The sequence below is a fragment of the Puma concolor genome, chromosome E3 (genome assembly GCF_028749965.1).
Source record: "Puma concolor isolate L17-30 chromosome E3, mPumCon1.1.hap2, whole genome shotgun sequence".
Lineage (NCBI taxonomy): Eukaryota > Metazoa > Chordata > Mammalia > Carnivora > Felidae > Puma > Puma concolor.
Window position 1 is genome coordinate 19,431,062 of NC_141682.1, and position 24,542 is coordinate 19,455,603.

General features: G+C 47.2%; 1 protein-coding gene and 1 long non-coding RNA gene across 5 annotated transcripts in view; one reads left to right on the forward strand and one right to left on the reverse strand.

Annotated features, from left to right (window-relative positions):
- Positions 1 to 250: 250 nt before the first annotated feature.
- LOC147573020 (leucine carboxyl methyltransferase 1-like) overlaps positions 251 to 24,542 on the forward strand; it is a 44,564-nt gene continuing 20,272 nt past the window's right edge. The window contains exons 1-4 of the mRNA XM_086692480.1: positions 251 to 396; positions 16,695 to 16,786; positions 19,210 to 19,331; positions 24,296 to 24,372. Of these exons, the coding sequence (XP_086548606.1) occupies positions 287 to 396; positions 16,695 to 16,786; positions 19,210 to 19,331; positions 24,296 to 24,372 (401 nt within the window). The 5' untranslated portion in view covers positions 251 to 286. The remainder of the gene's footprint in view (positions 397 to 16,694; positions 16,787 to 19,209; positions 19,332 to 24,295; positions 24,373 to 24,542) is intronic.
- LOC147573021 (uncharacterized) overlaps positions 18,436 to 24,542 on the reverse strand; it is a 43,760-nt gene continuing 37,653 nt past the window's right edge. For 2 of the 4 annotated variants that reach the window (XR_015245554.1, XR_015245557.1), the window contains exons 4-5: positions 23,865 to 23,967; positions 18,436 to 19,256 (exon numbers count right to left, since the gene is read on the reverse strand). This is a non-coding gene — a long non-coding RNA (uncharacterized LOC147573021). Of the gene's footprint in view, positions 19,257 to 22,851; positions 23,099 to 23,864; positions 23,968 to 24,542 lie in introns of all 4 variants that reach the window. The other 2 variants (XR_015245555.1, XR_015245556.1) reach the window with 2 other exon arrangements.

Here is a 24,542-nt window from a genome sequence, read left to right on the forward strand (position 1 = left end):
GCGGACTTGCGGTGGTGTGGGCGGGGCCAATAGAGCTATCCAATGAGCCCTTCCGCGGGCCAAGGGGGCGGAGAAATTGTCCAATGAGCGTCTGGGCAGAGGCGCCAATGAGCGGGAAGGTTGCTGGGGCAGCTGAGGTGGGCGGCGTCACTGAGCCGCACCGGCTGAGACCGCTGGAGCCCAGCCCCTCTCTCCGGTGTTCTCAGAGGCTCACTCCTTTCCAGGGCATTTGTGGAGCCCGCTTCCATGTCCCCGGTGGGCACGGCACCCCGGAACCTCCACGCCCATGGCCGCTAGCCTGAGGAGGCCCTCTTTCACAGCCTCTTCTTCCTCCTCGACAGACCCAGACGACGAGGGCGTGCGCTGCACTTGCGAAGATGCTTCTATATGCAAGAGGTGCCTGCCGGGCTCGGGCTTAGGGGCCGGCGTCCCTGGGGGGCTGGGGCCTAGGTGGGAGGCGGGCCTGTGATCCCAGCGTATCGGGAACATCCTGGTGCGCCAGAAGGTACCCGTCAATTTCCGGCGACCCTGGTTTCACACCTGTGAAGTGCACAGAGCAGCGGTTCATTTATTTAACTGGTAATTGTCTCACTTCTGCCGTGTGTCAGGCCTGGGGAGAGCGGGACTGGGAATCCGGCCCTAAACCAGCCGAACGGGGTCTTGTGGCCTTCGTGAGGCTCAAGTCTTGCTGGGAGACAGACTTCACAGACAGTGAAGCAAATAATTCTAGTCTTGAGGAGTTAGGAGAAGTGCAAGTTCTTCCTCTTTAATAGGTTACTTTTCATTGGGGGTTGTTACGATCCCCATCGTGCCCCTGAAACTCAGGCCAGTCGAAATGGGGGGGGAGGCGGGGGGGGAATGGACTGCCGGGGCCCCATAATGTTGCTGTGCAGAGCCAGCATTTTCCAGAGCTCTTGCCTGTATGCCACAGGGGTCTACATACTTGGGGGTGTAGTGAGGGCAGTATCGTGAACACAGACATGTATCACACACCTGGAAGCACGAGGCTCGAGTGTACTTTATTCATTCGTTCCACAGAAATTATTGAGCGTATCTGTTGTGCCAAAGCCTTCTTTTTTGAATGGTTGGTGGGTATTCAGTTATTGGGAACACATGATGAATAGGACTGACGTGGCGTCTGACGGCAGCACCACCTCGTCGGAAAAGACAGGAAGCAAATAATTCCCTGTGAAATACATAATTACGGTTTTGTGTTGAGTGCTGAGAAATACGGCATGCCATTCGAGTTTGTAATTTAGGCAATAATGTTGAAGCTGAGATCACAAGGCTGAATGCAAAACGGGGATATAGGAGGGTGTTGGGGCAGAGCAGGGGAGTGCGAACTGTTAAAGGAATGGGTAGAATGCCCTTGAAGCTGGGGCCACTAGGGAATGTAGGTGGGGAATGCCAAGGTTTTGGGTTAAGGCTCGCACTTTTTGTAGGTTCTTGGAGACTAAGCATAGTGCTTTAAAACATGGACCTTGGGGCCAGGCTCTGTCAAGCTGATCCTAGCTCTGCCACTAAACCATTCTGCATCAAGTTTCTTGATCGGGCTCTGCTTCTGATGCTGTGTCTCCCTCTCTTTCTGCCCCTCTCCTGCTCATGCTCTATCTCTTTCTCTCAAAAAATAAATAAATGTTAAAAAAGAAATTAAGAAAGAAAGAAACCACAGATGCTCACGTCCTACTCTAGACTCACGGAAGCAGAATCTGCTGGGATAGGTCCTGGGCGATAAAGCCTGGGCGTGTTTGCCATCTGGGCGCATTTCATTGAAGCTTCTTTTGCACTGGCCTTTCCCTCATGTGAAAAAAACATGCAAAAAGATTGTGAGAATCCGTAAGTTAGTGTTTTAAGACATGTTGTAGGTCTCTCTCCTTCAAGTTCCGTGATATCTTCACCGTAACGTGTTAAACCCTTCAATCTTGTCAAAAGATCACGTTATTAAATAGGGATTCCTTGCATGAACCGTGGGCTGTCTGTCGTCTGAGTTTTGAAGTGGGGGGATAACAATGGTAACCCACCTTCGGGATGTAAGGATTCAATGAGATCACAGACACGAGGCAGTTAGCACAGGATCTGGCACAGCGTGAAGCCTTCAATAAATTGTTACTACTGGTTTTGATTTCCCTCCATTCCGAACACTGTTTGGTTGAAGTTACTGAATATGTCATCCCTGTGGATCAGGCTGGTTCCCCCCGCCTCAGGTTACGGCCATAACAGCCCTAATTTAACACGGGAGCCAGTTAGCTTCCCAGGACTCGTGCGGTTCTGTTACTTCTCTTGCAGGTTGTTCCCTCCTTCCTTTCAGAGCCCTCCCGGGGATAGTAGTGATGTGAACAGTGTCAGACGGCTGTCGGCAGGATTAAATGTGGCGCGCTCCCCACAGTGCCTGGCACATGGCAGGGGTCGAAGACTGGTGGTTATTATCAGCACTGTCCCAGTTGTCATCGTCAGTGCCGTGACCATCAGCATGGGCCTGTGCTCTCAGTCCTGCGGTCCTACAGTGAGAACTCTTCTGAGCGGACATTCTGGGCTTATGCTTAAAAATTCCATGGGATTCCGCAGGTATTTTTCCAGCGCTTACTGTGACCGCTAACTCTCGCCACTACCCATCTCCCCTCTCCTTGTCTTCTCCGTCCTGTGCTGCCCGCCCAAGGCAGTTCCCTCTGTTGTTTACCCCTGACCCCCTCTCCCCAGACCCTCCCTGTGTCCTGGGAAATTCCCACTCCTTAATCGCCAGCCTCGTCTCTTTCCTCAGCCTCTCCTTAGCCATCTCTTCCCTCTCTTTGCTTTGACGCTGGTCCTTCCCCGGGGATATCCTTTTTTGAAGTCCTCTCAGATGGTGCCTCTGTTTTCTCATACCCCGGGGTATGAGATTTCAGGATCGGGGGTGCAAGATTTGTGTCCTTGTTCTTTGACCCCCCCCAACTCCCCGTTTCTTTGAGATCCATGGTCCCCAGGTGCAGCACCCTCTCTTCCTCCTCATTACTGTTTTCTCCTGGTTATTCACCTGATCCGTGGACGTCTTGGGTGCCTGGCCCACAGTCCTCCTGTCTGTCTCGACCTTCTTGCCATCAGCCGAGTCGGCTTCACGGTGCTTGTGGAGGACCCAGGCTACGCACAGGGCACTCGTTTTCTGGAACGCCTCGTCTCTAGTGATCACCTCTTCTCATCCATGTCTGTCACCATCGCCGCGGTGGCACCCTGCGTTTCCGCCCTGGTGCCGCGCCGCCTTATGCGTGAGCAGCGCGGCCTCTCTCGACCCCGATCTCTGCTTTCCACCTTGCTTGGTCAGTTATTTCTGCTATGTCCTCAGGGTGTTTTTCCTTAGGACCTGAGGGTTTTTTTTTTTTTTTTCCTGTCCTTTAGATGCCCCTCTAGGCTGGTATCTCTGAGTAGAGCTTAGAGTTTCCCCTGAGATGGCCCCCTGAGAAGGACAATGGTGGGGACAGACTTGTAGGAGGTGAGGGAGGGAGCCCTGTGGATGTCTCTGGAAACGGTGTCCCAGGCAGAGAGCAGGGAGGGTAGGAAGCCCCATGGAGGGAGCAGGCCTGACTTGTTCCAGGAAGGACCAGGCCAGCATGAGGGAGAAGGAGGAGGGCTGAAGGGGTCTTAGGGACTTGTGGTGGTGTCCGATGGAGAATTTTGAACCGAAGAACGAGGTGACCTGACTTGGGTTTTAATGGGATCACTCTAGCTTCTCTGTTGAGAGCAGCCTGTAGGGAGCAAGGACGGAAGCAGGGAGATCAGTTAATAGGCTGATGGAATATTCCAAGACAGAGGTGCTGCTGTCTTGGGTCAGGATGGTAGCACTGGAAGGGCTGAGAATCGACCAGATTCTGGGTACGTTTTGAAGGAGGAGGTGATGGGATGTGTTGACAGATTGGATGTGGGTGAGGCCAGTGAGTGAAAGAAGAAGCCAAGCCCTCTGGCTCATCTCAGATGCGGCCCCACCAGGAGGCCCCTGACACCTGCAGACCGGGCCCAGCCCCTTCCGTGTTCTCTGTGTGTGTCCTTGGCGGTGGTCAGTCCAGCTGCGGTGTAGGCGTAGTGTTGAACGTTTGTCTCCCCCCGCGAGAAGAAAGGTGCGGGGAATGACCGTGTCTGCCTTAGCCACGTGCCTGCTAGACCCATTTCTCAGGCGGCAAAGTGACGAGGAACTGAATGCCGATGCTCAGGGTTGCACTTCCTGATGAGGTCTCAACATTCTGCTGTTCTGTTTCACTGGATTTGAGTGGTCTGTCTGTTTTAGATACCAGGCCAGGGGCTGTAAGTCTGAAATCCTGTTGTAAAAATTACAGGAGTTAATCTGATTTCAACCAAATCCAAAAATGTCTCCCTTGAGGTGCAGGTGGGTCACAGGATCACCTTCCTGGAGAGGCGGCATTTTCCCAAGGGCCTAGGCCTTTCCAGCACACGGATTGCATCTTTGCAGCCGTGCCCAGAGAGCAGCGCTTGAGAGATTGATCTGAATATTTGAAGGTGGGGGCTGCTGCTTTCCATCCTCAGAGAAGATGTGTCACTTTAGAATTGGAATATTCTGGTGAGGATAAATTAGCTGCCCAACTTGCCCATCAGGAAGGTCCCGTAAATCGTGGATTTTCTGCAACCCTCTCCTCATGTTTTCAAAAAAGCAACAATTTAAATTTTGGAAAATATCTATGAAAAACAATGATTTCAAATCTAGAATACTATTTTTTTTTTAATGATTATGTTTTTAAGATTTTTTTAATTTTTTAAACATTATTATTATTATTGATGTTTTGTTTATTTATTTTTGAGGGGGGACGTGGAGGAGCAGAGAGAGAGAGGGCGAGAAAGGCTCCATGCCATCTACGTGGAGCCCAGTGTGGGGCTCGGTCCCACAAACCATGAGATCGTGACCTGAGCCAAAATCAAGAGCCAGGCGCTTAACCAACGGAGCCACTCATGTGCCCCTAAGATTTTTTTTTAATTTTTTTTTTTTGTTATTTTTTTAATGCTTATTTATTTTTTTCAACTTTTTTTTTTTTTTTTAATTTTTGGGACAGAGAGAGACAGAGCATGAACGGGGGAGGAGCAGAGAGAGAGGGAGACACAGAATCGGAAACAGGCTCCAGGCTCCGAGCCATCAGCCCAGAGCCTGACGCGGGGCTCGAACTCACGGAGCGCGAGATCGTGGCCTGGCTAAAGTCGGACGCTTAACCGACTGCGCCACCCAGGCGCCCCTAATGCTTATTTATTTTGAGAGAGAGCGTGCGCAAGCGAGCGAGTGTGTGCACGTGGGGTTAAGGAGGGTGGCAGAGAGAGAGGGGGAAGGAAGGAATCCCAAGCAGGCTCCACTGTGTCAGTGCAGAGCCTGATGCGAGGCTTGATCTCACAAAATGTGAGATCATGAGCTGAGCTGATACCAAGATTCGGATGCTTAACTGACTGAGCCACCCAGATTCCCCCCCCCACCCCCAAGATTTTGTTTTTAAGTAGTCTCTACACCCAACGTGGAGCTCAAACTCACAACCCTGAGATCAAGAATGACATACTGTTTGAGCCAGCCAGGTGCCCCCTAATGGTTAATTTGTTAAAGGGCAAAAGTCAGTACTTTTCCCCAACTCGTTAGTCTAATCTGAATATACTGTACATATAAGTTTTTGTCTCCATTTTTTTTGTTGTTGTTGTAATGGCTGAACAGTATTCCACAGTGTGGTTTTAGTTTATGTGACTGTTCTTCTGTTCATTATTTGGGTAGCTATGATTTTGCTATTAAAACGGGGCTGCGATACACATCTTTGCGTGTGCGGTTCAGTTTCCCAGTGAGATGGATTTCAGGGGAGAAGCCTTTGCAAAGTGGTCCTCGAAAGAGGTTGTGTCCGTTTCTGTTCTCATGGTAAAAGAGATGCTAAATACAGAATATTCTCAGTCTCTTAAATTGTCTGTCAGCTGGCAGGTGGATAATACCTCTTAAAAATTTTTATTTTATTTAAAAAACTTTTATTATACTCACTAGTAAGACTGAGTATTTTTATTAAAAAAAATTTTTATGTTTATTTTTGAGAGAGAGAGAGAGAGCAAGCGGGGAAGGGGCAGAGAGAGGGAGAGAGAGGATCCGAAGCAGGCCCTGTGCTATTAGCACAGAGCCTGACACGGGGCTCGAACTCACAAACTGTGAGATCATGGCCTGAGGCGAAGCCAGACGTTCAACCGCCTGAGCCACCCTGGCGTCCTAAGACTGAGCATTTTTAGTTCTTCACTATCTCTGATATTTTTTTACATGACGCCTTTCTCCTTATATTTTCCTAACTGGGTTTTTGGATTTTTGTTTCATTTATGTTTTTATTGGTCTGTAAGAACTTGTCATATGTATGGTAGTAGTCCTTTGCCTACGTATGTGTTCCATTATTTTCTCTCAAACTATTGCTTGTCTTTAAGTTTAGCTTGTACCGTACATTTCATGATGCAGAAATTCTGAATCAATCTTTATGGTCCCAAGTCTAACTTTATGGCTTGGGGCTTTTGGGTAACGTTTTATGAGACCGTTTTCAATCACTGCCTTTTCTTTTAGCACTTGTATGGTTTTGGCTTCTATTGCTTAGAGCATTCATCTATCTTTATAATTTTGTATGTTATAAGTTAGCAGTTTTTGTTCCTACACTGTCCGTTGATGGTCTGTATCCTCCATTGATTTGAAATATCACTTACATACTAAATTCTTAGGTATACTTTAGCACAGCAATGCGTAGATCATTCTTGACTTCCAGTCGGAATTGCTTTTTTCATTTCGATGCCTAAACGTTTTGACTTGCGAAGTGTTAGTCGTGACTTGCCAAGAGCTCCTCTAGCTTGGGGTAAAACAGGGTTGTATCAGTGAGTAGCACAATCTCCTTAGTTCATTTGAGCAGCTGTACTCCAGGAAGAAAGAAAAGAAAGCGATACTAACCAAAGCATGTGTTTGAGTCTGTGAAAGCAGTAGGTTTTCAGGGAGTCCCACCCTGTAGACTTCTACATACTTCTCATTGGCCAGAATTGGGCAGGTGACCTCACCCCTAGCTGCAAGAAAGTGTGGGAGGGGAGAATTTCTCACGGGGCAGATTGATACCTCAAACAAAATGGGGGTAAGGAGGAAGGGGTAAGTGGATATTGAATGGGGAATATCCCCCATCGGAGGGTCAGCTATATCGCTCATCTTTCTTGTTCTTCAGAATTTCCCCAGGTATTCTTAAGAGACAGAGGGAGAGGGGAAGGAAGAAAATGGAGGTGGGAGAACAGGGGTGAGAGGGTGATGATTTATAAAATAAAATGCTCAGGTCTTTAGTGTTCAGTTTGATGAGTCTTAACAAGTGTATATGGTTGACTCTTGAACAACATGGGTTTGAACTGCACTTATATGTGGCTTTTTCGAAAAATGCAGTACAGTACTCTAAACGTATTTCCTTTATGATTTTCTTAATATTTTCTTTTTTTTTAGTGCTTATTGATTTTTGAGAGAGAGAGAGAGAGAGAGAGAGAGAGTGCGCACGTGCACGAGCAAGGGAGAGGCAGAGAGAGGGAGAAAGAGGATCCAAAGTGGGTTCCGCACTGACCGCAGAATGCCCGATGCGGGGCTCGAATCCATGAACTATGAGATCGTGCCCTGAGCTAAAGTCAGACACTTAACCAACTGAGCCACCCAGGTGCCCCTCTTAATATTTTCTTTAGCCTACTTTATTGAAAGAATACAATATATAATAAATCTAACGTACAAAATACATGTTAACCAACTGTTAAGACTTCTGGTCAACAGTAGTCAATTTGTAGTGAAGTTTTTGGGGAATCGAAAGTTATACTCAAAGTTTTGATTGCACAGGAGGTTGACACCCCAACCCCTGTGTTGTTCAAGAGTCAACGGTATATCTGTGTACCGCCGCCCAAAACAAGGTATAAAATATATCTGAAACTCTAGAAACTTCCCTTGTCATATGTTTCTAATTAGTCTCCTTACCCTCACCAGTCATTTTCTGGTTTCGAAATCTGTGGTAGATTAGATCTGCCTGTTTTCGAATGTCATAGAAATGGGGTCATACAGTATGTATTATTTTGTCTTCTTTCACTCAACTGTGTTCCTTGAGATTCATCCATGTTGTTTGCGTTATCAAAGATAAAGCCAGGGGCGCCTGGGTGGCTTGGTCACTTGAGCATCTGACTCTTGATTCCGGATCAGGACATGATCTCACGTTTTGTGGGATTGAGCCCCATGTCTGGCTCTGCATTGACAGTGCAGAGCCTGCTTAGGATTCTCTCTCCTCTCTCTCTCTCTCTCTCTCTCTCTCTCTCTCTCTGTCTCCCCCACCCCCTGCTCCTCCTCTGCGTGTGCATCCACGCACACACACAGTCTCTCAAAATAAATAAACATTAAAAAAAATTTTTTAAAGATAAAGCTAGATACTAGTTCACGTGATGAGGACAGAGTTTAATCAGTAATTAACTATTCCAATAAGGAAAAGAGTCCGGAGTGAATGAAACTCAACTCCAGTTTGTACAGAGGAGATTTTAAAGAGAGAATGAGGGAGTAAAGTTGGGGGTAAATAAAGTCAGAAGTAAAAAATTACAAAAGCCAGGAAAGGTATTGGTTCATGTGAAACCACCTGGATTTGCTCACTGGGAGACAGGGACCTGATCTTTCAGTGTTGGCTAGAAGAAACAATGGATGCTTTCGGCAGCCTTGAGTTTTCTCGGGCAGGCACTAAGGGGTACCGGAATCATCCTAGGGGTGGAGCCTTGAGCTGTTAAAGTCTACATTAGTGTTTGTTTGAGTCTCTATACAGTAAGTCAAGGTTGAAGCCTAGTTGAGAAGAGGGCTCGAGGAACCTGGCTAGAGTTTGGTCAAGGAAAGAGTCTTTGTCAGTGTAAAGTAGTTTGTTCCTATACATCTGTGAATACACCATGATTTATTCGTGTGTTCTCCAATGATAGGGCATAGGAGTTGTATCGAAGTTTTTGGTCATTGTGAATAGGCTACAAGGGACATTCTTATACAGGTCTTCAATTTCTCTCAAATAAATGTCTAGGAATAGAATTGCTTAGTCACAGGGTGGGTATATATTTAACTGCTAGACTAATTTCCAAAGTGGTTTCTCACTTTACACTTCCCACCAGCAATATATTGAAACTCCAGTTGCTCAACATCCTTATTAACGTTCTGTATTGTCAGTGAGGGAGAAAGAGCATCTCGTTATGGTTTTAAATTGCAATTCCCTGGTGACTAATGATCTTAGGCATCTTTTTGTGTGTTTATTGGACATTCCTACATCTTTCGTGAACTGTCTGTTCAAGTCTTTTGCCCATTTTTGTTGTTAATGGTTTTTGGTTTTGACTCATTGGAGTTTATTATATATTCTGGATAGGAATTCTTTGTCAGATAGATATATTGTACGTATACATACATGGGTAGGAAAATTTAAATTGAAAATGTTGACAATAGCATCCAAACACCTAAAGTGGGTAGGAATAAATATAACGAAAGACGCAAAACAACTTTACACAGAAAACCGTAAAACACTGTTGAGAGGAAAACAAGAAGACTGAAATAAATGGGAGATACGCTTTGTTCATGCATTGGAAGATTTGATGTTTTGAGATTCCTGTTCTCCCTGACTTGATCCGTGGAATCAGTGCAATCACCGTCAAAATCCTAGCCATCTTTTTTTTTTTTTAGAAGAAATTAACAGATTGTTTCAAAAATGTATATGGAAACGTGAAGGGTCTTGAATATCCAAAAAAGTCTTCAAACGAAGAGCAGAGTTGAAGAACTTAAACTGCTTAATACTGCTTAATTTGAAGACTTGCAGTAAAGCCACAGCAATCAAAGTCTTTGGCATAAAGATAGATCAGTGAAACAGAATAAAGAGTCCAACAAATAGACCAAACACAAGTACTGTTGGTTGAACTTCACCTAGATTGTCAAGCCAATTCGGTGGGCGAAAGGGACGTCTTTTTAATGAATAATTCTGGGTAAAGTGGATATTCACGTGGAAACAAAATGGGCCTTAGCCCCTACCTCGTTGTGTACACATTAATTTGGGATGGATCATAAACTGAAATATAAAAGCTAGAACCATAAATCTTTTATATGAAACCATGAGAGCATATGTTGACAACCTTGAGGTAGGCAAATGTTTTGGATACAGAACCAAAAAAAGCACTACTTACAAAGGAAAAATGGATGCACTGAGAAAATGAACAGGCAAGACAGACTGGGAGAAAATATTCAGACTACATGTGCTTAAATGTTTTATTTTTTCCAAAAGAACTTCAGCATTATTCAGGCCCATGACATCCTGTTACTATATTCTGTATTAACTGGGTTTTTTGTTTGCTTAAGTCAGATATGAGACATTGTACCATGGGAACTTTCTGATTGACTTCTCCTACTTAACTCACCTTCTTGTGAATGTTGGTTCCTTTTTCATAAATGCCTTGCCCACTAGTCAATGAGTACTTACAGTGGAGGCAGTAGATTTTAGGACATATTAATCCTTGTAAAGTAATTGGATGTTAGCTGAAGCCAAAAGGCAATACCAGTAGCCTCTGTCGGGAAGAAACGATAGCGTGTGAGTTAATTGAGGCTCAGTTTTGTTTTTTTTTTTTTTTTTTTAGGTGATTCAACACTTAAGGCCTTGCAGATCTACTTAAGAAAGCAACAGAGCTCACAAGAAAGGAAACAAACTGAAAGTCTGTTTAGGTACAAAGTCTGTTGCCCTTAAGACTTTGCTTCCTGCCTTCCATTTATAACCAAGAATAAAACTACCAAGAAATAGAAACAAAAAGAAAAAAAGAGACTAAAAGAAAGAACAATAAAATTAATAAGAGGTAGAGCAGTATCTTAGGCTAGTATGCAGTATGTAGTTCAAATTTCAAACTTAAAAATTGACGCTAAGAGTATCGGATTGATTTTTGCAATTGCATTTAAGTACGTTGTATGTATGTGTATGTGTGCATACGTTACATATGTGTATAATGTACGTATAAATGTGTGTGTACACATATACACACACACGCACACGTAAACACACACACATACACACACACACTGATATCATTTAAGCCACTGAAGTGTCGGGGGAGGGATCCAAATCCAGGTGGGTAAATAGGTTTGAAAAGCAATAGAATGAAATTTTCTCTTTTTTTTTAAATTTTTTTAATGTTTATTTATTTTTGAGACAGAGACAGACAGAGCACGAACAGGGGAGGGTAGGAGAGAGAGGGCGACACAGAATCTGAAACAGACTTCGGGCTCTGAGCTGTCAGCACAGAGCCCGACGTGGGGCTCGAACTCACGGACCGTGAGATCATGACCTGAGCGGAAGTCGGCCGCTTAACCGACTGAGCCACCCAGGCACCCCTAGAATGAAATTTTCTATAGGGTTCTGCAGCTTGAGGGACCGACCTTCACCTCAGTCTGTAAAGCAGTGCCTCCCACGGGGGGTCACTATGAGGGTTGTAGGCGTTCCGTTCCTATTGGTCAAGCATTTGGAATGATGCCTGGCATTGTAGTCAGCTCTCAGGAGTGTTGACAGAAGTAAAATGAACCTGGCCTTGATCCTCACTGGCTGGGAGAGCGTGGAGGGCCCCTGCCCTTTCCTTCAGGTGAAGAAATCCCTGGCGGAGAGCGTGTCACCCCCTTCCTGTTGCAGGTGGTACTCATGCCTATATGGCAGAGTCAGTAAATGCTCTCGAGTGAGTAGGCGGTTGGCCCAGATCAGTGTTTCCCACGGAAGGAATGTGAAATGACTTTAGGTGGCACACAGATGTTTGAAATTTTAATAGTTAGGTATTTATTATAGTGTGTGTTAGAAGAAAATCCCATATAGCACGTCAGACCTGAGTAGTAAAGAAAAGCGAGTTGATTTAAAGAAATGTTACACTGAACAGGTGGCATGTGAATGTCATGAAAATTTCGAAAGCAATAGGGATTGACCGAAGACTGCGAAATAGGTCTTCCCAAATCTGAGATTTTTGATGCTTTGGGTTTTAAACAAAGTCAGGATACACAAAGAGAGGGGCTATTTTCTGGGTTTGGGCAACAGAGGACTGTGGTGGGGACAGACGGACAGACAGCAGCACTAGGTGCACAGCGTCAGTGTAGAGGCGACCACTGTTCACCTTTTGGTGCCTACTCTGGGAAGTCTCGATATGTATACTGTACATGTATGTATATTCACGTGTACGTGAATGTACGCATTCATCTAACAGAATTGGGAACATTCTGTACATAGAATTTTGTAGCTTGCTTTGTTCACCTGATAGCGTAACCCCAGGTTCAGTGTTCTTACCGAAACCTTTTTGTGTTCATTCTTGACTATTTCTTTAGGGTAAAATCCTAGAAGTGGGATTGTTTGGTCATCGCGTAAATATAACTCTTCAGCTTTGAGTACCAGCAGCCGAAGTGCCTCGTGGCATGGCAGGGACAGTTTACAGTTCTGGCGGCTCAGGTGCCCTCTTTCTCATCCTCACCAAAGCCGGGTTCTATTAAACGGTTTTGTTGCTGATTTGATAGCAGATATACTGCTTGCTGTTTCTGCTTTCATTTTGCATTTTTGGGTTTCTTTATTTTGTATATTCAGTGGTCACTTGGCTCTTTGGTGAACTGCCCATTTTTGGCCTTTCTTCTGGGATATTAGGATTTTTTTCCTTACTGATTTGTAAGTTCTTTATGTTTTAAGGATGTTACTCTGTGATGTCACGGGTACTTTTCATCGCTTAATTTTGCCTTTTATGTTTGCTTATGATATCGAAGCTTACTGTTGCTCATGTGGTGAAGGCAATACTGTATTTGATCCATGCTGTGACACACGTTCTCACGTCTTTGCCATCAGCTGTGATTTATTCTCGATGTGTCCCGCGGTCACTGCCAAGTCGTGTTAGAGTTGTCATTACCTGTGCAAGTGGATGTGGTCATTGTTGCTTGCGGCATGGCCGGAGGACTACACCGTCAGCTCTTGGGTGCTTCTGTCCACGTGCCTTTTAAGGGCCATTTGCAGAAGGAGCACAAATCCTGATGCTGTTGGAGAACCATCCATTGGTACCTCCTGATGAGATCGAGAAAGGCTCAGTAACAAAACCTGCACCTGGACGGTCGGTAGCGTGGAAGGAAATCTTGGAGAGGATGATGGTGATCTCTTGGGGATGCAGCCTTGCCAATGCCCTTGGCGGCCCGAAGGTCAATATCGTGTGGAAACTCACAGATACCCCAAAAGGGAAGACTTAACCCTCTTACTGCATTCATCCATTCCCTTTCAATCCGTTTAAATAAGCACAAAAGGGCTTTTGCAGGAGCGTCTGGCGGCTCAGTCAGCAGAGCATGCAACTCTGGATGTGGTTGTGAGTTCAAGCCCCACGTTGCACACAGAGCCTACTTTAAAACTAATTAAACAAACAAGTAAACGGGCTTTTTCCAACAAGCACAAAATTAAAATTGTAAGCAATAAGAAAAACATTAAGCTAACTAGCTGGCAGGGTTTCTTCTTTCTTTTTTCAGTCTTATAATTGATAATGTCTTAGATGAAATATGGCATATAGTTCATGGAGAAAAAGTTTAAAACATAGAGATAAATTAAAACACACACACACACACACACACACACACACACACACACACACACCAGAAATCGCCAGTTCCCTAGTCCTTGTCTGTAGATACGCACATACACGTGTTCACGGGCACGTTGGCTACATAGGTTCTCGGCCTACCATTTTTCCCTTCACGGTGTCTTGAACATCTTGGCATGTCTGATCCTTCTCGTTCATGTCTGAGATGACCGGTTAGTGTTTCCTTGTGTGGATCCACCATGTTCAGCTGGGCTCCCAGGGGTGACAGAATTCTAAGCTCTGAAGCAGGTTGCCCATCTCCCTTTGGCACTCCCCATCAGCAGTGCCCGCTAGTTCTTTGACCCTTACTCTTCTTAGCAGTGCTCTGTAAATCTTCTCATGTTAGCCGCTCTGAAGGGCAGATCAGTGACATCCCCCCTTTTCCTCCCACAAACCACTGGCAGTCTTCTAGATCTGGAGACCAGAAGGAGACGCATGTTGGAAACATTAGAAAGTGGGAGTCATAAGGACTTGTGACCAGATACGTTTGTGTTCTGTCCCCACCTGTTACGTTTGTGCACCTCGCCGTGGTTTGGGGCCGCTGCACGTGGCTGCAGAGGTCTCTCCCTGGCTCCCACCACCCGCCTCTCTAGTTTCTCCTGATTCTCCGCTGTTCTCCAGCCTCCCTACCGACTTTCTGTTACTGGAACATTCCAAGGCGGTTCCTGTCCAGAGCATTTCTGTCTGCTCTTCCTCCTGTCTAGAACCCCTTTTGCACAGCTTTCTCCAGTTGTGTAAGGACCCAACTCAGCCCATTCCCTTTTCAGAGAGGCTTTCCCTCTCACGTTCTCTAACGTAGGTCCATCTGTCCTCCGTGCTGTTGTCCTTCATCTGTCACAAGCCCTTCCTTATCTTCGTGTCTGGTTCACTACTGTATCCCCAATGGCTGGCACTTAGCAGACCCTCACCAAAGATGGCTTGATGGAATCAATAGTATTAACTAGACGGAGAATACGGTTGAGAGGAGGGGAAACTGCTCCTTGTCATCCAGAGGAGGGCGGTAGTAAGTCCAACGCGGAGCTTGTGGAGGGGGGCAACTCGATCAGCTTTTCAGCAGGTAGGGCTGCTGGGCATTGGAGTGAGTGCCTTCTTTGTGGTGCATAGTCAGGCAGTGGCTTGGTGTTGTTGAAGGATTCTGGCATCGGATGTCAGGGTTGACCAGGTCAGTTCCAAGGCCGCCTCCAACCCTTAGGTCCATGTTTGATGTTCGCATCACTAGTCTGTGGTTCTTGGACTGCAGATACGGCCTTTACCACTAGATGGCACTAGGTGATTCCTTTGAGGCCGGTGCCCCTCAAACCCGCCAACAGTGAGAACACCATCTTCTCTCTTTTTTTACTTATTGAAGTATAGTCGACATACAATGTCACATTAATTTCAGGCGTGCAACATAGTGATTTGACAAATCTACATATTACTCAGCACTCACCACAGTTACGTGTCCTCACATCTGTCACCGTACTGTTATAAGAGTAGTATTGACTGGATTCCCTATATTCCACTTTTCATCTTTGTGCGTTACTTATATGACTGGAAGTTTGTACCTCTTAAGCCCTCTTTGCCTATTTTGTCCATCCCCCCGCCCCCTCTGGCAACCACCACCTTGTTCTCTGTGTTTAAGAGTCTATTTTGTTTGTTTGGAGAACAGACTTTTCATTGCATTTTACCCCAAACACCCACCTCAACAAAAGCTTCACAAAACCGTCTTAACTCTTACAGTGTGGAATGCATACTGATATTTTCTATTTCACTCTATTCGACTGCATTTTCACAGATGGAGACTTGCAGACTACTACACTGATTTTATTATACGGGTGGGCCATAATTCATCGTTTGAAAAGCACCGTTTTAGACAGCTGAGCCTGTTCACCCTTGGAAAACTTGGACAGTCTGGGCCCGTAGCAAATCGTGTCCCTTAATGAGTGCTTTGTGCATTTCCGTGCTGACTTGCTGCCTCGAGAAACCAAAAGTATGTGCTTCCTTATGTGTGTGTGTGTGTGTGTGTGTATGCGGATGTGTGAACGTGGACACGAGAGAGACTGGGGGGGGATAGGTTTGTACAGGATTAGCACCGACCACAGTCAAGGCAGCGGTAAGCCTTGTCAGTGGACGTAAAGAGAAGATATCATATCTGCCTCTGGGAGCTCAGACTCTAGCTGGGTAACAGTCACTCACCCCTTCCCCTCTCCGCTTGTTCATCAAGAAACAGGGAAATGAGCTCATACACTCAGGATATCACTTAGGATGCTTCAGGGTGTAGCAGGTAACAGAAGCCTGACTCCGTTTGGTTTAAGCGATAAAGACATTTGGAAACTCTCAAAATGTCTGTGGAGAGGTAGAGCGGGGTGCAGGCCCACAGTGGCTCGGCCTTAAGGATCCAGGTTTCTTCCATTACATGTCCTTGTCCTAAGGCTGGTTCCACTCATGGTTGCCAGGAGACCTTAAGTGGTCATTGGGGTTTCAGATCCCTGGCTTAGAACACTAGAGCTTTGATTCCCTGTCGTGTGGCCTGGGGAGAGGTTAGGTTACTGTAGCATTTTCCAGGCTGTAGTGCATGCCAGAGAGGGTAAGCTACAACGGCATTTTCTAGGTTGTAGCTGTTCTGTTTATTTGTTCCTGGTTTTTCCTTTTACTCCTTAAGGGACGTGAAATGACAGAAATGACAGAGCCGGGGGAAATACTTAGGGAGTCATTGGCGAGTTTGACAAAACAATTCTAGATCTCCTTTCCTGTGGACCCAGAACTTCTGGTTGAGTAGGGTTGTCTGAATAGTTCTGGCCAGTGAGTTTGCCGAGTGAATAAATGCTTGCACGTCTTCTGGGTGAGGGATGAGGTGAGGTTATATGCTCTCCAGTGTCCTGGGAAAGGAATTAGCAGTCAGAATAAAGAGAGGTGACACATGGCCGCCGTGGGAAGGGTGAGAGGAGTGTAAGTGAGCACCTCGGCGGATGGCTGAGTCTGTTTACATTTGTAACGGAGTGCTAAATGGGAGCGTGTTGGCCTTGTGAAGTAGATGGTTTTCTTCCTTGACCTGGTTCCCGAGAACCTGAATCTACTGACGTCTACTCACCTGCCTCCCTTTTTATCCCTTCCAGGTTTGCAGTAAGCATTGGCTACTGGCATGACCCTTACATCCAGCATTTTGTAAGACTGTCTAAGGAGAGGAAGGCCCCCGAAATTAACAGAGGCAAGTGACCCCCTCCCTTCTCACTATTCCCTCATCAGCTGAGAGGCCTGGGGTTTTAGGGATTCACTCTTTTTTTTTTTTTTTTTTAAACAATACAAATTTATTATCTTACAGTTCTGAAGGTCAGAAGTCAAACATGGGTCTTACTAGGCTAACATCAAAGTGTCATCAGGGCCGTTTCTTTTGGAGACCATAGGGGAGAGTCTATTTCCTTTTCTTGTCTACCTTCTAGAAACCACCTACATTCCATGGAAGATGGCCCCTTCTCCATTTCAAAGCCAGCAGTATAACATAGGGATTCATTCTTAACATGAGAGTTCCAGTGTTCCTTCTCTCCAGTAGTACATGAAAGTGCTTATTTCCCCACATCCTCACCAACACAGTGTATTATGAAACTCTTCATCTTTGTGAATCTGAGACATGAAAAGTGGTATCTTACAGTAATTTTATTTTAGATTCCTCTTATTTTTGGGTGAAGTTGAAGATCATTAGGATTATTTTTTTAAGATCTTTTTTAAATGTTTATTTTGAGAGCAGGCTAGCGAACGAGAGTTCACTTGCTTGCAAGCAGGGAGGGGCAGAGAGAGAGAGAGAGAGAGAATGAGAGAGAGAATCCCAAGCAGGCTCCATGCTGTCAGCACAGAGCCCGATGTGGGGCTCAAACCCTTGAACCGTGAGATCATGACCTGAGCTGAAATCAGGAGTCGGACACTTGCTTAGCCCACTGAGCCACCCAGGTGCCCCAAGATCATTTTTATATGTTGAAGAGCCATTTATATGTCTTTTACTGTGAACTGTCTGTTCATGGAAGGAATGACTTTTTTTGGCCTTGTTAAAGTGATAGTAACACTGTTAGGCTGTACAAGTCATTTCTATCAAGGCAGTGAAAGGAATTGAGACAGGAGGGTGACTTAGTCTCAGCCAGATTGAGAAATTGGCCAAACGACCATAGTTCTTGTGGGTGCAGGGCATCTTGGCCCTAAAGACGGATCCTATGGGTAGTTTCAATGAGAAATGCGAAGAAATTTTAAAGTGGTGCTTCCTGAGAATAAGGACATGGTACTTACTTTGAGCTGAGGGTGAAACCAGGCATCAGTAAGATTGGACGAGGCCTGGCTAAGAGGCCTTAAGCCTCCCTCCCGCACTCTTGAGGACGCTTTCCTAACAGACGCTGCAGAGGCAGGGCCCCACCATGGCGCCCTGGGTGCTGGGGGCCCTGGGCAGCAGGTCAGCCCTCCGGCCTTCCTTCTTCCTCTCCCTGGGTTGGCATCGCTAGACTAGGGCCCCATAGTAGGAGAGTGCTTCCCAAACAGCGTGTGGGGAGCATTTTTAAAATTTTTCCAATGTCCAGTCCGTTGTGGGTGATAACTCTGTAACCCACGGTAAAAAGGATCGACTAGAAAAGTGAAATGGAAGAGACATGTAACGTTTACTTATTTTTGAGACAGAGAGAGAGACAGAGCGTGAACAAGGGAGGGTCAGAGAGAGAGGGCGACACAGAATCTGAAACAGACTTCAGGCTCTGAGCTGTCAGCACAGAGCCCGACGTGGGGCTCGAACTCACGGACCGTGAGATCATGACCTGAGTCGAAGTCGGACGCTTTACCGACTGAGCCGCCCAGGCGCCCCAAAAGAGACATGTAAAACGGCAAGCTCAAATTATTTACTAGTAGAACCCATAGACATGAAATCCCTATGTCAAATTGCAGTAAGTGTCTAAATGCCACTCAAATTTTGTTCTTATAATAGTAATACTGTAAGCAGAAGTGTTTAGAACACAGATCAATATTATCTTCCTTTGACCCTCTTTTATTTCTTGTCTCCTCTGGTCCAGCTTCCCACGCCAGAGCTTAACAAGTCAGTTTATTAGGCACCATTTGCCTGTGCACCGCCCCCCGCCCAACCCCGCCTGTGATGTTTTACAAACATCGAGGCTCTAACCCACACAGGATGGAGATGAAGGGAGCACGATAAGAAATATGGCTGTCTTTGCTTTGACATTTATCTGCCCCATTTCCTGACCCCAGAATACTTTCCAGACGGTCTCCCAATTTTGAGTTTCAGCAGAATTCAGAGTAGCTTTCACTGAGCCAGGAAAAAACACATTTCTAAGAGATCCCATGTTTTGATGTAAAATATTTTTCTTTCATATGTAGAATTAGGGGACGTTGCGTTTTCCTTAAGGTAGTTGATCCAACCATTGGATAGATTGTGCTTCTTTTGGTTCAAATGGCTTTAAAAAAAAAAAAGAAGAAGAAGAGAATGTTAAAGTCGTTACTTCTCCCATAAGGTCTATGGATAACCTAAACCGCTACCCCTGAAGAAGGGCAGAAGTGTTGCGTTTTGTTCTCCTGGTGTGGTGAACTTGGCAAGGCTTATTTCCATCATCACTGAGTCATGGCTTGTCTCTGTCTCTCTCTCAGGATATTTTGCTCGCGTCCATGGCGTCAGTCAGCTTATAAAGGCATTTCTACGGAAGACAGAATGTCACTGTCAGATTCTAAATCTTGGGGCTGGGATGGATACCATCTTCTGGAGACTAAAGGTAAATTAAAAAATACCGCCCCCTTGTTTCCCGAATTGTTTAATTTTCTGAAGGTTCCCACCGGGTTCAAAAATGTCAGGGGCGCCTTGGTGACTCTGTCGGTTGAGCACCCGACCCTTGACTGCGGTTCAGGTCGTGATCTCTCGGTTTGTGGGTTCAGGCCCCGCATTGGGCTCTGTGCTGACGGCACAGAGGCTGCTTGGGATTCTGTCACTCTCTCACTCTCCCTCCCTCTCTGCCCTTCCCCCATCTCTCTCTCAAAATAAGTCAATAAACATGTTTTTAAATGCTAGAAATATATTCAAAAGGAATGCGGTGACTGCCTGTCTCGCGTCCCTGTCCCCATCTGCTTGCACCTGCTGTGCCACCACTGTCAGCCACGTACGTGATGTCACCAGGGCCCTACATATGTGCCTTGCTTCTTAGCTCCTGCTGTTACAAACAGGGCTTTTGATCAAAATCCTTGTATACATTCTCTGCGTGTGTGCAAGAGCCCTGCCAGTGGAGTAGCTGAGACCAGGGGCCCATGCATTTGCCGTTTTGACGACAACGAAAGACTTTACTGTCGTCGTGACGGTGTCTTCAGTATGGCTTGGAGATTTGCAAGGCTGGGTGATGGTAGCATGACACAAAGCCCTTTTAAGTTTATTTATTCATTTGGGGAGAGAGAGAGAGAATCCTAAGTGGGGCTTGGATGCGGGGCCTATCCCACGGAGCACGAGACCGTGACCCAAGCCGAAATCAAGAGTCAGAGCCCAACTGCCTGAGCCATCCAGGTGCCCCTCCATTCTCTGATTTGGTCCCTCACCTCCTTCGTTAGGGTTCAAGAGCAGGTTTAATTACACTCCCTCACAGAAGAGGAAATGGGTCCAGTTAGTGGCAGAATCAGGACCACAGGCCTGGTCTTTGATTCCGGGCTGGAATTGTAGCACCAAACCTTTTCTCTACAACGATCTCACTGATTGCGTTTTCTTTTTTGTAGGTTTGTACAGATCTCTCTCGGTTCTCCTGTCAGGTCGGTCATGTGGCAGTCATGGGTACGTGCATTTCCCCAGATTCTTGCAGAAGTACACCAAGATAAACTAGAGTGTGTGGGCCTAATGCGACCTGAGTGTGTATTTTGTCCCTCATCAGCTCACCCGATGAGGTCTTTGGTCATCGGTGCCCCCAGCCTCTCTCTCACTGAGGCGAGAAATCAGTGGCCTCAGCACAGCCTTAGTATTAACCGGTTGCCTCTGCATTCTTCATTCAGGATAAGATACCTAACGTTTCTGAAGGGCGTGCACATCCATGACCTCGGGAATGAACATGAGAGCTCTGCAGGTGGGGGGGGGGGGTTTACCCAGATGGGGCAAGGCGGGCTCCGAGAGCTTGTGCCGTCCCCAGGTGGGACAGCCAGTGGCACTGGAGCATGGAACAAACAACGGACTGCAGTTCGTCCACGTCCAGATTCCCTCCTTGTTCTCTCCAGAGAGCCCTGCGGCTGCTCGGGGGGTGGGGGGGGGGCTCTTTGCTATAGGTCGGCGGTGCCTCTGGGCCTCAGCGACCACGGTGTGGTGGAAGGAACTGGAAGAGAATGCAGTGGCAGAATGTGTGCGGTGTGAACAGAAGCCACGGGAGAAACTCCTCCTTTGGGCTTGACACCCTTTTCGACGTGGTCCCGTGGTTTGGTTTCTCCCCCCGCCGTGTAGGTGGGTTAATCATTACTAAATCTGAGATTTTTATTTCTGAGCAAGGTACGCTGAAGCTCATGTGCCCCTTCCAAGAAAAAGGTTATCTGTGAGGAGCGAGGAAGGAGAATAGTGCAGGGTCTGAAAAATTTGGTGGAGTTTTTTCGTTTTGTTTGATAATGACATTAGTTATAAGGGTTTTAAAAAAACCTGAGTTTCTTTTTAGAAAAATGATGCTTGTTTGCTCTTTGGAGCAGGAGCTGAACGGGCCAAACTTAGGCTGCCACCTGTGTTGGTAAATAAAGTTTTACTGCCAACTCCCAGTTCCTTCCATCTTCCCTATGGCTGCTTTAGCCCTACGGCAGCAGAGTGGAGAAGTCACAGCAGAGACCGTCTGGCCTGCAAAGGCTAGAGTACTGGCTGTTTACAGCACGTTCGCTGATCCCTGTTTTTGAGCTCTATGTGCTTCTGTAAAAGAGGAGGGGAAATCTCGTCGGCTAGTCTTGTCGTCTCGTGCACCTTCCACCTGGGAGGGTCCCCTGGCTGCACCAGCAGAGGCTTGGCTGTGGGTCACAGGCTTTGTGCTGCCGCTGGTGTGTGAGCTCGTTCTGTATGACGTCAGGCCCCAAGACCAGTCGAAGGGACAGTTGAAGGCTCTCACCTTCAAGCAGCGAGTGAGAGTAGGGTGCAGGAAAGCCAGTACAACCCCAGACAAAGAATAAAGGGTGAGTGAAATCCTTTAAGGGACCTCAGCTTCTTGGTGTCTCTTGAATCCTATTTCCACACGGCCAGAGGATCAAGGACGCAGGGGGTCAGTCTCAATATGGCAGGCTGTGCAGCGGTCGGCCACGTTGGATCTCCTTTGAGCCTACGGGATACTCTTCCTCACGGTTGTCCCCGGCTGCCCTCCGGTAGCTATCCACGGTCCTGGTTGCCTTCCATGCCTCCTGTGACGTGCAAGCTACTGGCGAGTGGAGTGTCGGAAGGGCTTAGGGAATCCCAGAATAAAAAGTTGAAGCGTCATGTCCCACAGCCATTTGTTGCCCCTTTCCCAAAGGCAAGAAAGAAGATGTCTGTTCCTTAAAAGCTCCAGGTGTGCCTTTTGGAAGCTCTCCCTCCATGGTGACCCCTTAATCGGCATTCTTAAGAGGGCAAGTAGCTGATGAGTGGGAAAGCTCTTTAGAAAGTCAGAAGTCCTAGACGAGCTATAGGATTATATGCTGTCCTGCATTTGCTTTTGTTCTCCGGGTCTTCTAGAATTTTAGCGTGTCCTTAACCTCATATCATGTGAGCGAAATCCTTAGAGGTTGTTCTGGAATTTCCTAGCAAAAGTCATCTTCTGGTATGCTCTAAACGTTTCCTCCGAATATCTTCGGACAGCTTTTTACCCGGCCCTGCCCTACACACGGGCAGGGGAGCGCGGCAGCACCGAGAGAGAACGGTTGAGATCGGTGAGCGTGTCTCTTCTGATGGGTCAGGAGACGGTCTTTGTCTCTGTCTTCCTGTCTCCCCCTTCCTCCCTCCCCTTTTGTCCCCCAGACCAGATCCCCTGAGATTTTCCAAGGGCGAGGGGTAGCTGGCTCTCACAGTTCTGACACTTGCCCTCAGGGTCACCTCCTACTGGAAAATGCTTGCTTGTGATTGCTGCCCCCCCGCTCCCCCCTGCCTGTCATGCTGTCTTGGGGGGCCGGCTCCCTCTCTGTCCCTGCTGTCCATCGCTCGTTACTGTGCACGTAAATGGTGTTCTGCGCAGTTGCTCAAGTCAGAAAGAGGGGTGTCATCCTCACCCCAGCTCTTCCTTAATCCCGGCCCACACCTGTGAGGCCCACCACCGGGTTCTGGGCACCAACCGTTGTCTTTTTCTTGGTCTTTCTTTCCACTTTAAGTAAGCGGCTCTGTACTTGTGGAATGTAAGTACAGGTGGATACGGAGGCGTTAGAAGAGCGCTTTGGGGGGGCGCCGGGCAGGTCACCAGGTTGTGGAGCGCCTTGTTTCTTTCCCCAAGCCTCAGGGGCATCGGGAGCTGCTGCAGGCAACACGCAGGGTGTCGCTGAGGGTCCAGACAGCGGTGTCCTTACAGTGTGTGCAGTTGGCGAGCTGAGGAGGAGAGAATGCGTTCATGAATACGCATCGGGGCTGAGGGACCGGTTGGACATGACAGAGAATGTGCTAGGATGGCCAGGGGGCCAAGGGGAGAGCAGGCCGTGGATGTAGAAGGGGGAGCAGGGTCGTGTGTGTGTGTGTGTGTGTGTGTGTGTGTGTGTGTGTGCGTGTGCGTGCGTGTGCGTCTGGCACGCTTTTTTACTGCAGCCCTCAGTAAAGATAAATGTACACCCCAGGCCAAGACCTAATTCTAAGTACCCATGTCAATAAGGTTTTTAAGTTTATTTATTTAACTTGAGAGAGAGAACCGGTGGGGGAAGGGCAGAGAGAGAAGGGGACAGAAGATCCAAAGCGGGCCCTGGCCCCTACGTGGGGCTCAGACTCTCGAGCCGTGAGATCATGACCTGAGCCAATGTCAGACACTTAACCGACGGAGCCACCTCGGCGCCCTGTCCCCGTGACAGTCAATGATAAAGGCACACACGTGGCACTTACTAAGGCAGGTCCTGTTCTGAGTGTCCCTTGTGTGTACTTATTTCCTCATTACTCCTCACAACCCCGTGAGGTGCTGTCCCTGTCTCTGCTTCGCAGAGGAGGGAAACTTGGCCCAGGGAGTGGAGTGACTTTGGGGCCTCGCAGCAGACAGGCGGTGGAGCTGGGATTCGAACCCCCGTCCCCTGCTCCAGAGCACCTGCCCTTTACCACCCGCTGTATCCTCCCCTCACAGAAAAAAGTAAACGTGTCACAAAACAGTACTCACCCCCACTGTGTGCGATGCTTCGGCATTTTTGCTGTTTTATTCCATTTTATCCCTCAAATGCTGGTCAGCATTGGTGTCCTGACCCTCTCTGAGTCCTCTCGATCTGCTTTTTGGAAAATTCTGTCAGGTCCTACTCCCCCAGCGCCTCCACATACCCCCACCTCCATCCCAGGCACTGGTCCCCCAGTTCAGGCTCCCCGTGACTTCTTCCCTGGACAGCTGTGAACCCCTGACTCCTGTCTTCCATCCATTCCCCACGCGGAGACCACAGTAATCTGGAAAATACATCTCTGCCCATATCGTTCCTGGATGTCAAACCCTTAAGTGCCCTGATGCTCTTCGGGGCCTAGTACTCGCTCGGTACATGAAGGTGGTCAGTAAATGTAGGAGTGAATACATAATTCTAAAGCTTACTGCGTGTTTTTCCTCAGGATGAAGATCTTCTCCCAAGTAAATATTTTGAAGTGGACTTTCCCATGATAGTCACGAGAAAGCTGCACAGCATCAAGTGAGTATGGCTTTGACCAGATGAGAGAGCCCGGTAGGATTCAGGGGCAGCGTTCAGGAGGTGGCCCGTCTGAACGCCAGAGACCTCATTTTAGGGGACTCTTCCCTTTTACCCCCTTCCCACCTTCTTTCTGGCCCCAAGATCCCCATTCCAAACTGTCTTCAAAATGA